Below are 16,651 nucleotides of genomic sequence, written 5' to 3'. Positions count from 1 at the left end.
CCTTCTGCAGATGCAATGCCATTTTAATCTCCTTGTCTCTGAGTAGTGAATCATTAGCTAATAGACTGGAGCCCTGTGTTGAGTGGCAGGCCCTCAAACTTCTGTAGGAGAGAAGGGAGCCATGTAGTTATGCTCCCTATCCCCTCAACCAAAGTGTAGTTCCTTCCCTCATCTTCTACCATGGCTATCTCCTCTGAATGCTGATCTGGGAGAGGACTAAGATGACTGCAGTTCAGCAGACTCTAAGAAATAAGGCAGATGCTTTCTCCAGGAAGATATGTGGAATGTGATAGTGAAGAGCATGGCCACAGAATTTCTGAAACCCACTAAAAACAACATCTGTGTGTCTCTGCCTTGCTAAGGTGTTGAAATGCTTTGAAATTACAAAATTTCCAGTAGTGATTTTTATTTTTTTTAATTTTATACAAAGAGTAGGTGAGAGCCAGCTCTCTGTTTGACTCAGAGTTTGACTGCTGTGTGGCCTTCATTTCCTCACCTTGGAGACCTCCAGGGAGGCAGCAAGCTCAGCTCATTGCCAGCTGTCAGAAAGAATGTATTGGTATATTAAAAGAAAACTGAATCAAAATGAAGTATGCCAAAGCGATTAGCTTGCTGGAGAATGACTCCACATCCACAGATGAAAGGCAAGTACAAAACAGATTTGTGTGCCAACTGTTGTCATTACTTTCTGTGAGGTGTAGAGATCAGGCCCCATGCTGTTCCACTGAGTACACGCTGAGAAAGATCCAGCCAGTTTGGGATCAGCTCGCTCTCCACCTCTAAGAACACAGCTTTTGGTTCTGGGTCACTGTGGCCCAGACACTGGAGAGCAAGTCACTGGTATGACTCTCTGCTGCCTTTGCTTTGCTGTCACAGTATACCCACTGTATGCCAGTGGGTTTAGGAGTAGTAACATTCACTCCTCTTATGGTAGCCTTTTCTTCTATGAAATCTGAAACTCCTTTTCACTGGGCTCCTGACGAGCTTATTCTCAACTTTAAATACTTTCTGGAGTGGGAATTTTTTGCATGAACCAATTTCTCCTTACCAGATTGCTTTGTCCCTTACCAGGTTAGACTTGTGTTCTGTAGAATTTATCCAGTCATTTAAAGATTGCCAAAAATTATCCATCAACTGCTGGGAAGATGTTTAGAGCACTGTTAGTCAACTGTGTTATTAGAGAGCTATGTAACAGAAGACAGAGAGAAATAGAGAAATGCACTATCTGGTACATGTCTGGATAATCTCAAAGGAGAATACTGTAAAGATGAAATTTAGAAGTTTCAGTGGCCATTTTACTACAATTTCACTTGCAACTTATGCTGCTGTTTTGCAGTAATACTTATGAGATGTTTTACGTAAAACTATTTGTTTCTAAATATATTCTTTAAGACTTGAAATCAAGCAATTTGGTGTTTTTTTTCCCCCAAAACAATATAGAATGAAAAAAAGTATGAAGAGGATGCAAAACGTAATCCCATTTAAAAACAATGTTATCTGCAGCTGGCACTGGTACAGCATTGAAGCACTGAAGCTTTTTGCTAGAATTACAGGATCAGAAAACCACTCTAGTGAGGAATAAAATGAAAAGCCACAGGCTGTTTCCATTGACCACTGAGGAAAATGACAGGAGTAAATGAAAAGTAATTTGTGTTTCTTAATATTCCCTTTTAATTCTCCATCGTGTAGGGGATGAATTGGTTTCTGTGGAATGTGGCTTAAATACAGTCTTTCTCCTGAGTGCACATTATCTCAGATGGGAATGTGCATTGATTTCAGTGGGAGGTGTGCACCAGGGAAGATACCTACCACAGTAACTAACTGTACCAGTTGCTATTTACAGCCTTCCGATAGAACTGAATCTCATGCAGTGCTGGGCATGGAAACCCCCTTCCTGAGCCATCCTGCTTTCTGACAGTCTTCCTGAGTCAGACTAAAATAGCTCCTTGCAGATAAAGGTCTAGCCCAGAACAAGTGAAAAAAAAAATCCTGACAGTGAGGGCTTTCAGGTCAGACCTTCACAGGCAATTTTCCCTCTTTTTTTTTTTTTTGCATCTCATTTTCAATCCATTTTCTTATAAGAATGTTATATGCAGCCTCCCCAGGCTGTATACAGCTGAATATTCTCCCCATTCTCAGAAGGACAAGTTGCTGTTTGAAGTGCACAGGTAGCATTTTCAATTCACAATGTGATGGGAGAAGGTGAAAGGAGTGTGCAGAATGCAATGGTAACTATATAATCAGAATCATGATTTATTTGAATGTAAAGGGAGCTTTCCAAAATAAATCTGTGAGATGAAAATACGAATTGAAGCAGCCAGTGTGCCCTCTGCTCCAAGTGAAAGCATTAAAGGACAGACACTAGGAGCTTTAAGATAATCAGAAACTACAACCATAGTTCTGTTCTCACAAATGTCACCTGTTGAAGCAGGTAGCTAATCCATTTTGATTTGGGATATTTTTCCTTCAGCTCTAGAAGAGAGAACAGAGGGACTGGTGCCTGTGGTGTGAGAAGCACTGAAGAACCTGCAGGCAGTGACCAGCATGGTCCTTCTTTTGTTTTGTACTTCTAAAGTGAATTAAGAAAGATGTTACCATTATACCAGAACAGTAACTGTGAGAGGAAAAAAATATTAAGGACTCTTGATTTCAAAGCCTGTATAGATTTTATGAAGTTATTTCCATATACTACCAAGGGTCTCTGACCAAGGTGGGTACAAGAGCTCTTGAACGTAGTAGAAAATGCTGAGGGCAGTACAAGTCTTGCCCTTGATACACAGACAAAGTGTGTGCGCTGCAGTGTGTACTGGACTTCATTCATCTGTACTTCTTAATTCCTTCTCTCTTTATTGTATCTCTGCCTCATCACATAAGTATGTTCACTCAAATGAAAAGAAACGAACAAACAAAAAAACCTGCTCAAATCTAGGGTCTGAGCTGCTTACGGATAGCACATTAGGGGCCTGTATCTTCCTGAGAAGAGGCAGGTGGGTGTATGTGGGGAACTGGCATGGCCATTACTCTGTCCCTCTTCTTGACTGCTGGAAAGGTTTGGCAAGTGAAATGGAAAGAATTTCCTAGGTACTTCTGAGCCAGAAGGAAGCCAAGATCCATGGGGGACTTAGGCAGGCTAGACAGTACTAGTACTGACTTGTTATTCACAAACATATGAACTAAATTACTGGGGGTTTCTGCAAGCAGTAGTTCCTTAAAAGGCTGAAACAATTTAACTCAAGATCAGTTGATTTGCTTCATCTCTAAAGACTTTACTTGTCTGTGGGTAAGGGTAGAAACTGGAAGAACAGAATATTAGGAGAACCTTCTGGGTTTTAGGGCTACTGGGATATTGAAGACAATCTTCTGTCAGGTGAGGTCAATAGGAGAAGCACTGATTAAAAGTGTGCCATGCTACATCTCCTGTAAAAAAGAGGAAAAATGCCACTTAATATCAGTTTTAGCGAGACAAATTAGGTTGCATGGTTTCACAGTGATTTGTAATGCAGTCTGGGGAAAATGGCTTTCACACCTTATCTAAAGCAACCAACCAAATGTGAAAAATCCTGTTGTCAGAGCATCTGACAACAAGAACTGCAGTACTGATACCCAAACCAGAGTTCATTTAGAATTGGAAATAACAGTAGGAAGCCTGGAAAATGTTATTGCACAATTAAATTAATGCAAATTACAGTACTTTGTTAAGTCTGTCATAATTCTCTGCAGAACTTATTATATGGATAGCTCTGAAGTCCCACTCAAAACCACTTAATCCTTCTCTATACACAGCAAGAATGGCTGGATGAGGTACCACAGGCTGATTTGCAAATGGATTGCAGTAGTCCTGAAGAGTCTGTGGCTCAGTTTAGCCACCGGGGATGCTGGAAACTGGTCTGAAATGCTCTCACTGATCACGCCCTTCTAGTGTGCTGTAATTAAAAAATTCTGTCTGTGAGCAAGGCCTGTTCACACTCCATCAGTATATCTGAGACACAAGCAAAGACACTGTGTTGCTAGGCTTTTAAATCTGATGTCACTGAGCAGTCACTTGCAGTCCGAAGGCAAGCAGGTCATCTACAATGATCTTATTCCAGCCTCCACAAGGGGAAAAATATAAATCTGCTATATTTAGAATCTGGATATTGAAAACTGTCTCAACTCAGAAATGCAGTTTATATTAAAACAGAATTTACTTTCAGCAGAGTGGAGAATCGCATGTGAATCCACAAATAAAGTCTCTGGGGCTTCTTAATTCAGTGGAACTAAAATTTAAGAAGGATTTTATAAAAGACATTAATTCCAAACTCCCTTTACTGTTTTTATGATTCTGTTTTCCTTATTTTTATGCGTCTGCCCTCTAAGAGGCTGAAGAGATGTATGCAGCTTTGTTATCATCGACTGTAATAGCAATTGTCTGAGGCGTGCAAATTGCCCAGACAGTCTTGGAATCATCTTCAAAGTAGAAAGGTTGAGCCCTGTAATTGGAACGTCAAAGCCCCAGAGCATTTTCAAGACCCAGTATGTGAGTTCTGTTATGGTAATTTATGTCAGTGGGCATAATTCTGCATATCCTGAATGTTTCCATCAGAAGCACTTCCGCAAACTTCCATCACATTAAAAAATTCCTTATTTTGGACTTAACAGTAAGGCACTATCAAATGAGGCCTGATGCTTTTATTTCACTGCTTATAGGAAGGGTTTCATAGGGAGTTATCTTTATTTTCAAAGAAACATTTAGTTTGGACTCCCTAGGCGTTCTTGTTTTGTGGGTACCAAAATTCTGTTTGCTGATCTGTAAATACGTTTTCTATCAGCTTTTGGACAGTTGCCAGAGTGTGTACTACTGAGAAGACCTCTCCCTAAAATTTACTGTTTATGGGAATATCCGAAGCACTGTAAGTCACAGATATAAGACATTATTTAAAAATATACAGAAAGCTAGCAGGTCTCAGAGGTAGGAAAAATGTATAGGTAAATCATTATGATAGTGCTATAAAACAGCACCAAATCATATACAGATGTACAGCTAGAAATAAGATGTTCTAGTTACAGATAATTAGGTAGCAAATTTTCCTACTGTACTGAATCAGTCCCTTGCGTGAGCAACACCCTTAGATCCAGACAGAAGAACACGAAAGCAGGGATGGTGTGCTATCTTCACACGGGACTTTGATAGAAAGCATACTCAAGGCTTTTCACATAAAGGGTCTGAAGGCTTTGTGTGGGCAATATCTGACTGGACTTCAAAAAGCTAAACCATTCCTTAATGACTGAAGCCCCAGATAACAGACACATTATTATTCTGCTTACTGAGTCCACTCTGGTGCAGCTGCAGACGATCTCGCACTACCACTCATTCACACAACTGTTGCTTTTTTCTGGCCCTGAAAAGAGTGTATTTCCTTCTACTTGGTAACCTCCTTTAAAGACTGCTTCAGAATGCCATTGTTTTGGAATGTTACTAGTTTTTAATCTAAATTTATTCTTTACTTAGCTTTACACCAGCTACTATCATTTAACATAAATAATCATTTCCCCTTTCTCTCATCCTCTCCTCTTCACCACCAAAACCTCTATCATTGTAAGTAGAGAAATTCCACAATTTGACAGTGCCAAAAATGAGGAGAATGCTGAAAACTGAAAGCTTAAGTGCGAGGTGGAAGAAATGGAATTTATCTTCCCAGTACAGGATAGCAGTATAGATTTTAAGTTACACTAAGGAGAAGCCTAAACATCATGTTAAATCCTGTGCTTTGTGTTAGATTTCTTCAAGAACTCAAGGCTGGTACAGATTCACAGGGTCTTCACTGTCGAAGAATGAACAGTTACTGAGAGAGGAGCTGTTTTCTCCAGATACCATTACAATCAAAATGATGCCTTCTAGGCATGGAGTACTTTCTTAAACTAGAGAGAGCATATTCCTGGGGGAAGTATAAGATTAAAGGGTTATGTAATTACCCACTTAGAAAATTGGAACTGTCATAAATGACAAAAGACAAAGCCAAGAATAATTACTGCTATAAATTTATCAGGATAACAAACAAGACAATTTATTTGATGTCTTATTTAGAGGCAAGACCTTTACAGATTTACCATTCTGGACTTATGCTAATATATCTCTTTAAATTGGGAACAAGGACAGAAAATGGTCCCTGAAATAGCCAAAGATCATCATTCAACCATAAAACTTGCAGTTAGCAAAGTACTGGAGACCATCCTTAGCTACCTATCACTTTTACTGCCAGAATGTCTTTTTCTATTTAGGAATATGAAGTTAAATTACAAACTCAAATCAGGATTATTATTTTTTTTTAAGGTTCAGTTTTAAAAACAGCTTTTCTTCACTGCAGTACTTTTCTTCACAGCATAAAAGATGCAGAGCAACAAAGAATCTCATATGGGTGTTGGACAGGTACAGGCACTCTGTAACGCATCGGACGAGAAAGGAATCACTGCATGCAATGCTTCTGAGTACGATACCATAGAAACCAAAGGACTTTGAGAGTTAAAGGAAGGAGTTAGTTAATACTGAATACTGTGAATCTAGTGTTTATAATCCAAGAAAAATCTCAGTGAGACCACAGTGCACAAAAGCCTGAAATGGAATAGACTGCTGCTAACATGCTTTCTGAAAAGGTAAATAATGAAAAATAAAAGGTCAAAGCTTGAAGATAAGAACAAGAAAGTAAAGAGTAAGCAACTCAAAGACAATCTTTTGATAACAAAGAGCTCTGTGATGTGGAACAGGGGACAGTGATTCCAGAGGTGCAGTAGCCAAGTGCACACAGTCCTTTTAATGATCTCTTCTTATCTAATTTTAAAATTGAGTCATACAATAAGAGTGTGAATGAGACACTTCTGAAGTGGAAAGTTAGGTTGTAGCATGTCTAGACTGTAAATGTAACTAATGATTTAAAACTAAAACAAAAACCCCTCAAACACAGTATTAATGGCTGGACAATATATATCTCAATGTTATAGTTGTGCTGGGGGGTACTCAGACCACAGGTGACTGTTTAAACAGAGCCATTTCCAGTTACATCAGATGAACTTAATACGCACGCGAAGGAAATACTACGTCAAGCAGACTGATCTCTGGAGATTTTTAGCACTAGGTGGCTTAGTTTTCACTCATCATGTTGTGGTTTAAAGACTCATTCAAACTGAACAAAGTTAATAAATGCTGGTTCTTGGGGTCCTGGGGCCTGACTCCTTTTTTTTTTGGTTTTGTTTTCCTGGGGCTCTTCTTTCTCTCTGCTTTGACCAAAGGCTGATATATCACATCCTAATTCTACAGAATTCTTCAGATTGTTAGGCAGTTTTAGACACAGAATGCTAACAGATTTCTGAAATGCTGAGTCTGAACTTCCTGTACTTTTTCCATACTTATTCCTTCAAAGGCAAAAATGGCTGAATGCCTCGAAATGCAATTTAAATATGACAGATGCAGAATAAAGGAAAAAAATAGGCTGAAGTGGAAGACACTGAGCACTGGATTAGGAGAAGGGGCCTTCAGGTCTGATAGTCTTCAAAATATGAATTCACACTTTCCTGTCCCCTCAACTATGCTGTTTTTCCTCCTGCAGAGTTTATATGGTATAAGGCTTGCCACTAAGCCTTCTACATAGAGGATAACTACAGTTTTGTTTCATTTATTATTTTGAAGTTATTACATGCACTTAGTGAATGCTGATCAGAGTATTGAAAGGCAGCAGAAAACACAACATATTCAAGCTTGGCATAAAACTGCACATACTCACAAGTCACGGTAGCTTACAGAACAGGAGAGAGAAATTTCATATATTATGTAAACAGATTATCTTTTATAATCAGTGTTGAATACTAAACAGACTGAGATGTCAAATACTGAATGAGAAGATGAATAGAGCAAAAGAAATAATCATTATCTACGTATGCCTTCTTTCAACTTGTGAAGGTTTAAGATTGTTCTGAATTAACTTTTGGTATATAGATCATGTAGTAAATACATCTTTTTAGGTGTCTTATGCCTTTTCTAGTCTTTACTAATACTGCTATTGTGTCCTACAATCACAAAGTTTTCCTTTAATGAAAAAAAACCAAAACAAAACACCAAAACCCATTTCCATAAGCAATCTGGACAAGAGCTATAATCTCAATGGACAACAAAAAGTATTTTTTATTCTCTCCAGTTGCAAAATAAAAGTATTTTACTGTAGCTAATACTGCAACAGTGCTTTCCACGCTGACTGTAAGCACTACTATGAAAGCAAATTCTCCTTCCTCCTACAAACAGCAAGTTTAAATGTGTGCTAATTCACTTGTATCATCTCAGAGAGGTGTTATGCTTCTCTACAGGTTTAGCAGAACTTTCTACAGATACGAATTTCTTCTTTCTTGATTGTTGAGTTGCTGAATGGACTACAAAATTGAAGGGACTGTTTGATCTAGTGATTTATCTCAGAATACAGGTGATCCTGAAGCAGCACAGCAAAGAGCTGAGCTGGGCCACACTCAGTACCTCAGGTTTAGTTGAAACACAGACACAGTCATTACTCCCCATGAAGAGGAAAATCACCCATCTCCTTCTTCTCTTAATGACTGTTCAGAAACAGGGATATTTGGTGACTGTGATATTCCCTGAGATCCTGGCATTTAATCAGCTTTCACTGTGCATCCCTGGTGCTTTTCTGCCAAAGGGGTTCCCAAGGGCTGCCAGATTTCATAGCTGCCTATCGTGAATCCAAGCCATAGCGCCAATCAATCATCCCAAAAGTCTGCTCTGAGACATGGAGCATGTGAAAAAACAGCCTTGGGATTTCTAGCTGCCTTGCTGTCTGGCTGAGATACTGAAAGCTTTGATGCCTGGTTTAAGGCAGTATTTTCAGAGCTCCAAGATTACCTCCTGTGCACCTGGGAGCCGCGCTGCAGCTGAAACTTCTGTTTCCAGTGCTTTTTGGCTGCAGAGCACAGAATTCAACAGCTCCAGAACTAGTGACAAGGCAGGGCCTAGGTTAAGTGGGATGTCAAGTCCTGGTCTTGAAAAGTTTGCCAAGCAAACTGAGGGAGAAAGGACAGGGAGCCTCTGCTCATGTGTCTCAAGGTCGGATACCTGCACCACATCCAAACCAACCCCAATATGCTCAGAGTCATGCCAGGAAGGTTGCTTCCATGCTGGTACTGTCCTGTGCCACCTTCCCCTCCCCTGAGAATCCCCATTTTAAAATGCACAATATTGCCTGCCTGTTATGGAGACCAGGAACAAATATGGTGCAGCTGTTTGTATTGTCTTTAGCTATTACCTATATTTATATGGTAATTCCAGCATAAAACATTGAACAATACCACTCCACAGATATGCCAAATTCAATCATCGTTAGGATTCACAGTAATAGAATGCAGCAGCAGGCTAGATTAGGAATGAGTAATTAGATGTAAGATTTTTTTGCTCAGGTTAGTTATTTGCTACTGCATGCTGCTCCACATTAGTTAAATCAAAAGGAAAATAACAAAACACCACGGTATCTGCGCCTCTGAATACATCTGAGTCAACAGTAAATGGTGTAGTGAAAGGCCTGACTATGGGACTAGTCAGTCAAGCCTCCAGGTGACAAGCTAGTGACAAACTACATGACTCATCCTGTTCTTCTCACATTAAATAAAGAAAAGAAAAGGAAAAGAAAAGGAAAAGAAAAGGAAAAGAAAAGAAAAGGAAAAGAAAAGGAAAAGAAAAGGAAAAGAAAAGAAAAGAAAAGAAAAGAAAAGAAAAGAAAAGAAAAGAAAAGAAAAGAAAAGAAAAGAAAAGAAAAGAAAAGAAAAGAAAAGAAAAGAAAAGAAAAGAAAAGAAAAGAAAAGAAAAGAAAAGAAAAGAAAAGAAAAGAAAAGAAAAGAAAAGAAAAAGTTAATCTGGAATGTTTTGCATGATACCAGTTTATTTATTTATTTTGCATTATGCAACTATTTCAGTTTCTACCAAGAGTTGTAGTGTTTGATTGTTTTAAGTTGCACACCCTGGTTCTGTTTTCATCTGTCTCTAACCTGTGCCTCTGGCTTACTTGTGCTTTGGCTCATCAACTAATACAGGTCTTGATTTTTTTTTTTTTTTTAAACCAGAACAGCATTGGGAGCACACTTGTTCTATTAAGTATATTAAATGTTAAGTGAAAACTGATTAGTTTGAGAATTTCTTTCAATCCTTGCGAACGTCCAGTGCTGACTCAAATTCCGAACAATATTTAGTCATTGATGGTACTTTAACAAGGATTACTTTATTACTAGACAACTAAAGGTAGTGGAAATAGGCCTAACATTGCTCAGTCTGAATCCAATCCAGATCAGCAATGACTTAAAACCATTTTCAGCTGAAGCACTGTAGCTGGGTGGGCCGAGCAGCTGTTTGTTGCTCAGTCTTGTCCACACTGGAAAAGCTAAACAACTGCTTTTCACTTAAATCCTTTGGAAAGCTCTCAGAAATCAAGAGCTGATGAAACACAGTGTCTCATTTAAGACAGTTCATCCCTGTCGAATATTTTTAAGCAGCAGGGTAGTTAGATAGCTACTCCTTACCTTTGCTAGAATAGCTCCTCTGTTACTTAATAACTCAGGTGATTATTTAAGGCTCAGTGATTTACAGTTTCCAACCACAACAAACTCACAAGTGTGAAGAAGGATGAAAAACGTCCTGGAGAGACACTGACCCATCAGACCTTGTACTGGCTCTGCTACAGACTTGCTGTGTACTCATTAGCAACTCATCACTCTACTGCCTCTGGACTGCAGATTGTGCTGCTATAGGCGTTCACAAAATAGAGGTCTAATTGCTGTTATATATATATGTTAAAAACAAACAAATGAAGAGATGATGATAATAACCCCTAAATTAGAATTAAAAGAATTAAACCAGCTAACGATTGTAGAGTACAATGAGCTTCTCAGTGGACTACAGCATGCTTGCATCAAGTGACAGCAGCAGGATTCTTGCTGATAATTATTTTTCTGTACAGCATTTCTAAAACTATTACTTGGTACAGTGCATTGTCCCATTTCTCCTGTTGCTTCAAGCTTCTTTTAAGGTTTTCTTAAATGGTATTTTGCTTTTTTGTTGCTCTTCATCACAGGTGGGTAATGTTCCATTTGTCATTGGCACACTGAGGATGCAGCGTGATCATTAAGTTAATAACCATTTTAACTATGCCAGTCTACGTTAAAATTGAAGCAAACGTATGCATAGTTAGCTTCTGTTTTACCTCTTTACTCAATCTCATTATATGTAATAGCTTGATGATTTTATTTCTATAGAGTAATTATTTTCACGTTAATATCTTTTTGTGCAAAGGGTAATAATATTTTACTTGTTTCTTTGTCACTGGAAATTATCCTGGGGTTTGTACAGCATGGAATAATTCAATCCTGTCACTAGCTGTGACTAATCTGTGTTGCTTTCTCTTTTGGTTTATGAATTCTGGCTCATTACCAGACTGAGCTTTGATTTCTGTAATAATATATGCTAAAAAAGAAATAAAATAGTTGACTAAGACATGTCTGCTTTAAATAATATGAAATGTTTCTCCTTCCTGTTATGAAAAGGTAAGAGACTTGTGTATGAAGCTGTACAGAATCACATCTTAGAGCACTAAAGGTGTCATTCACCACTGGGGCAGAGCTAGAGCTTTACCTGAAGCCCTAATAATGCTAACATATTATTTTCCAAGAGGTTTCATTGCAGGAGCACAAAAAAATTTTTCGTATATAAATCTCTTCCAGCACCACAGTATCCCCATACTCAGTATCCTCACCCCTCACCTCCCCATTTCCTCCTGTTTCAACCATCTTGTTTTCTGTTTTGGGGTTGGTTTTTGTTTTGTTTCTTTTTTTTTTTTTTGCCTCAAAGCTGCTTCAATTCAACTTTTCTTATTCTTCCTTTCGGTCTGAAATCTCTAAGAGAATCTTCTAAGAGAAGTAATTTATTTATAGCATGCTCACAGGACACATACTGCTGTGGAGATAAACTGGAATGCTTTTTACGTCTCTGTGTTGTTCTAGCTGCATCCCTAAGTTTGCAGACAGGTTGTGAACTAAGATCTTACAGTTTCTATATTAATTTACTTCTACTTTTAAACCTGTGGTGCCTTGCTTATATTTTGGATTCTTCTGAAATCACTACATAAATTTTGGAAGGCTTTCAAGAATATTCTCCCTGGTTCAAACACATGTTGTGTAGGATGTGAAGGAGAATCTGTGGCTGTTCTGCAAGGGGTCAGACTAGACTATAGTGCTTGTCACAACAATTCTAGTGTTGACTCTAAGCATGTATGGCATAAGGTTTGTTCACGATTCCCCTCCTGAATATTGAAATCATGGTGTGATCTGACTCAAACAGTAATACTGGGGCACTGAGAACTAGAGTTGAAGAGTGGAAATAAGATAGCTGCTTTTTTTCTCCCCCCATTTTCTGAGCTCTTGAGAATTAATTTTAAAATGTGTATGTGTGCAATACATCTGTGGTTTAGCTTTCTAAATACCAGCATTATTGGCTGTAATTCACGTTAGCTTCCTATCTCCTGCTTCATATATTTTTGGGAAATAAATTTGTATCAAAGCTAATTTTGCTACCAACAGTTAAAATAACTCCACAGGTCTGAAAAGCAACAAAAGGCAAAACTATGCTTAGAGGATCAATTTTTACCAAACAGCAGTCAAAAGAACACAGAACATCCGCTGAGTATTGTGTTGCAGTTCTGACCACCTGTTGGGTAGGTGGAATTTCAGAACTCTTAGGAGCTTTACACTTGATGTGTGACTTTACTTTGTCAATGACAGAGCTGTAACAAAACTTCTTAAATCATCCAGGCTATACTCAAGTAAATATACCCCAACAAACACCATGATTTCTGATAAGAAAATCCATCTTCTAGAGGCAGGAAATAGTCTTACTCTACCAACCAGTTTTGCAACCTGAGCTTTAAGAACAACTAGTGTCAAATGGCTGTTCTTGTATGAGAGAGTCACTCCCCTCCTCACACACACATACAATGTTCTGTTCTCTTTAAAAATCTGTAATTTTTAATATTTTTTTAATCCAGTTCCTTCATTTTGAAATGAACACAAAAAATAGCAGGCACTAGTAACAGGATAACTTAAATAAATAAATGAAAGGGCAAAAAAGCCTACTCCTTGCCCCTCAAAAACATGAAAAAAAACCATCTTACCTTCTCGAATTCCTTTAAGTTATTGCCATATTGGGAGAATAGGTCTTTGTAAACTAAGCTGATAGAGATGTTTTGGTTTTTTTTTAATGATTTCTTGGTGAGATTTTGCAGTTTTAGTTCTACTTCATGTTTCTCTTGGAAATTCTTCTTAGCCTAGTCTGTCATGAGTGACTTTGGTGTTCATCTCATAATCAGTTGAACAGATTTTCTATTCCACATACTTATTGGCTCCTGTATTCTGCATAATCATTTTGACTTCTTTATCTTTTTTTTTTTTCCCTTTTTCATAGGGCTGAGTCAGACCTCCTTTCAGGGATACATCTGCAAAATACGCAGGCGCTCTATGTGTCAGTCTCTCAGGTCTTGTTTGAAATTAATCAGTGCTCTCAGTAGGAACACTCACCTCCTTGAAGGAATAAACCCTACATCATTTCCAGTCACATCTTTATCTATTCTCCGGGCCGTTCTGTTGATCATGCTGAGATAATGGAACAGCATAAAATGTTTCAAGAATTGAAGATGGGAAACCCTCATCAGTTTAGGTGGCCTGCACTTGGGCCAAGACAGGACTCCTTCATGCTTGCAAGTAATCGCTTCGAATGAGCTCTGTAGCTAAGGCTATTCTTTCAAAGTTTGTAGTGATACCAACTAAGGAACTTGAGCTGAAGTTAACACTGGGTTAGGATTTCCCAGGGTTATGATAGATTCTGGCTAGAAATAAAAGGTCATTTGGCTTAGGAAATCTTCAAAATAGTTACACTGAAAGTAGTAAGCAAAACACTAGAGAAACCAGTGAATGTAGCACCCAGCCAGAAGATTCCCCACTAGTTGCACTCATCACTCCATAGCCAGATAGCTCTGTGGTTAAACCTGCATTCCTAAGAAGCCCTGTTAAGATAGTTTGACCAGCTTCATTTATTTTCTCTCTTCTTTCACAAACAGATCAACTTGACATCATTTCAATGGCTGAAACAACAATGATGCCTGAGGAAATAGAGCTAGAGATGGCAAAGATCCAGAGACTTCGGGAAGTCTTAGTCAGAAGAGAATCAGAACTCAGGTTTATGTAAGTATCAATTCCTCTGGGAAACACCATGCAAAATTAATCAAAATAGGAAAGAATGCTACTTAGAAGACTTTTATCTGCTTGACATTTTGAAAAGAAGAAAGATAAAGAGCATCCCAGCTAGGTGAATGCTTGCAAAATGCCACTGGGAAATGATTTTTGTAGTTGCAGAGGAAATTGCCTTTTTTTATTCAGCATGATTTGCAGACAATAAAAAAAGGGATGTATTACTTACAAAAGGAAACTTTAGCAAGTACGTGTCTACAGAGCATATTTTTATACCTGACTTCAGTTCTTTGTGGAAAGGATATTGTCTGAAGGAAATATCAACAGGTAGGAGATTGGAGCTTCTACAGTCTAAACTAATTCAGGCTTATTCCTCACTGCATTAGCGGTCTTAGTTCATGACACAAGAGAGCACAATGTGTTCTGGACTAACAGCAGCCAAGATTTGTTATTTGTTAAATGAAAGCCATTAAGATAAGAAGTCAAGAACTTATTAATAGGAAGTATATTATTTTGAAGTTCCATCTGTCTTTGAGTACCTGAGATTAGAAACTAATGCCTTAGATGACAGGCAAGGAACCTCAGCGAGTCCAAAACTTGCTAAACAAGGTGCCTTGTCATTAATGAAGCTGCTGTAGCCAGAGGAAAACTCACCTGTCTCTTCATGTAACATACATATATAAAACTGGTACTTTAACCTTAATTGCTGGAAGTTCATTTCAGTGTCTTGACTTACTCGTACAGTCAGAAGTTGGAAATCTTACCATCAAGCAGCATAGACATCTGTCTTGACTGTTACTACAGAAGATCCCAACCCAGAACATACATGTGTCCGTGCATAGAGATCTTTGGCAGTAGAGACTGCTAACATTTATACTGTCCTTTAATAGTGCTGTAATGGTTTAAACAATGTAAACAAGAACAATTTGTCACACCTTCTCCTGGTACTCAAGTAAGCACTTGATTTTTGGCTTGTACAAAAATTTAATCTAGAAAAATCCACATCATTGAACCCTGTAATTCTCATAACATTTTCTACATCAAACAAAGCACTGAGACAAAGATAGTCTGTTCTAGTGAATGAAAGCCATAGCAGACTCCCTTTGTTCTTGTATCCAGTCTCTTTTCATTTCCCCTATGCTTACACTCATCACACTCCCCACTCTGCGTTGCCTGGTAAGCATTTGAGTAATGACCTGAACGCAGAGGAGCTTGGTTATGGAAAAGGGAATAAATCTGACATTTATTCTGAGCACACTGTTCTTTCTGTGCTAGATATATCCAAACACACTACGTCTAGAGCTGCCTAAGAGCACTCCCCAGCTGTCCACTGGATGAGGAAAGCTTTTCTGAGTGCTGGTATCAGTTCTCTGCTAAGGCTGTCCCTAGGTGTTAGCAAAGCTGGCAGGTGACAAAGGCACCAACTGTCAGAGATGACTCCAGTACTTTGTCTTTTCTAAGCAATGGAAAGCAAAGCCAGTAGCTGCTACCCTGCCTTCAGCAGGGACCAGACCCTTCCTTCTACAAGACCACTTTTCCAGGGACATTCTCCCAGGTTTCTGACCAGGTTCCTCCCTTTTCTGAGGTGCACTACCATTACTCTGCGCATTAATCCTTCAGGCAGTAAAATTCAGTTTGTTAACACCACTGAGTGAAACAGTGAGACAGCATCATTTTCTGCACTGATTATGATTTTTAAAGCTCTGTGGACTTCCCATCTTCCCAAGCCAATTTACAACAAGCTACATGGGAAACAAAAAACAGCCTCTCTCACACAAAGTCCTCCAAACTTAACATATGCTTCTCTTAATAGCCTTTGGGAGTCCAAAAAATGATATATCTATTCGTCTTCATCTCATTAAAAAAAGTATTTTTTACTTTTCACTCCTGACAATAAAGACAATTGAAAAGGATGTTGTAAGTAATAAGTAGTATAACAGCAATGTTCTTTACTGCCTTTCATTCTAAATAGCCTTCACTCACTGCAAGTCAGTTTTATCTTTTAATGACACACTGACTATCAACCTCCTGCTGGGACAAACATCACAACTCAGTTATCTCAGTGGTCCAAGTTTTGTACCTGTTTAGCTAGACAAGTTAAATAAACTGTAACTCATGGACATATAAAGTCTTTGTAAAAGACTTTATACGTAGCCATGTATCTTTCTTTCATTTATTTCCTGAAACAGTGGACTGCTAATGTTCCAAGACTAGAAGCCTGTGCATAGGTTATGATTTTAAGTAATTTTAGGAATTAACTTCTCTTGATAGGACTAGATTTCCCTGTGAGTGACCTGCAAAATATGCATGAAATTGTGCTGACTTTGACAGCATGCCTGCCAACTAGTAGTGCTACACCTATGCTCATGCCAGGGAGCCAAAGATCAGCTCTAATGAG

General features: G+C 38.5%; 2 protein-coding genes across 2 annotated transcripts in view; both read left to right on the top strand.

Annotated features, from left to right (window-relative positions):
- Positions 1 to 16,651, top strand: part of UNKL (unk like zinc finger) — a 129,435-nt gene that overhangs the window by 46,487 nt on the left and 66,297 nt on the right.
- The window catches only part of BMERB1 (bMERB domain containing 1), a 41,366-nt gene that overhangs the window by 7,502 nt on the left and 17,213 nt on the right, over positions 1 to 16,651 (top strand). Inside the window, exon 2 of the mRNA XM_065732662.1 lies at positions 14,124 to 14,247. Coding sequence (XP_065588734.1) covers positions 14,124 to 14,247 — 124 coding nt within the window. The remainder of the gene's footprint in view (positions 1 to 14,123; positions 14,248 to 16,651) is intronic.

The sequence above is a fragment of the Cyrtonyx montezumae genome, unplaced genomic scaffold (genome assembly GCF_038088225.1).
Source record: "Cyrtonyx montezumae isolate F1298 unplaced genomic scaffold, pur_monq_1.0 scaffold_16, whole genome shotgun sequence".
In the NCBI taxonomy this organism is placed as follows: domain Eukaryota; kingdom Metazoa; phylum Chordata; class Aves; order Galliformes; family Odontophoridae; genus Cyrtonyx; species Cyrtonyx montezumae.
This window is presented reverse-complemented; position numbering and strand designations above follow the sequence as displayed.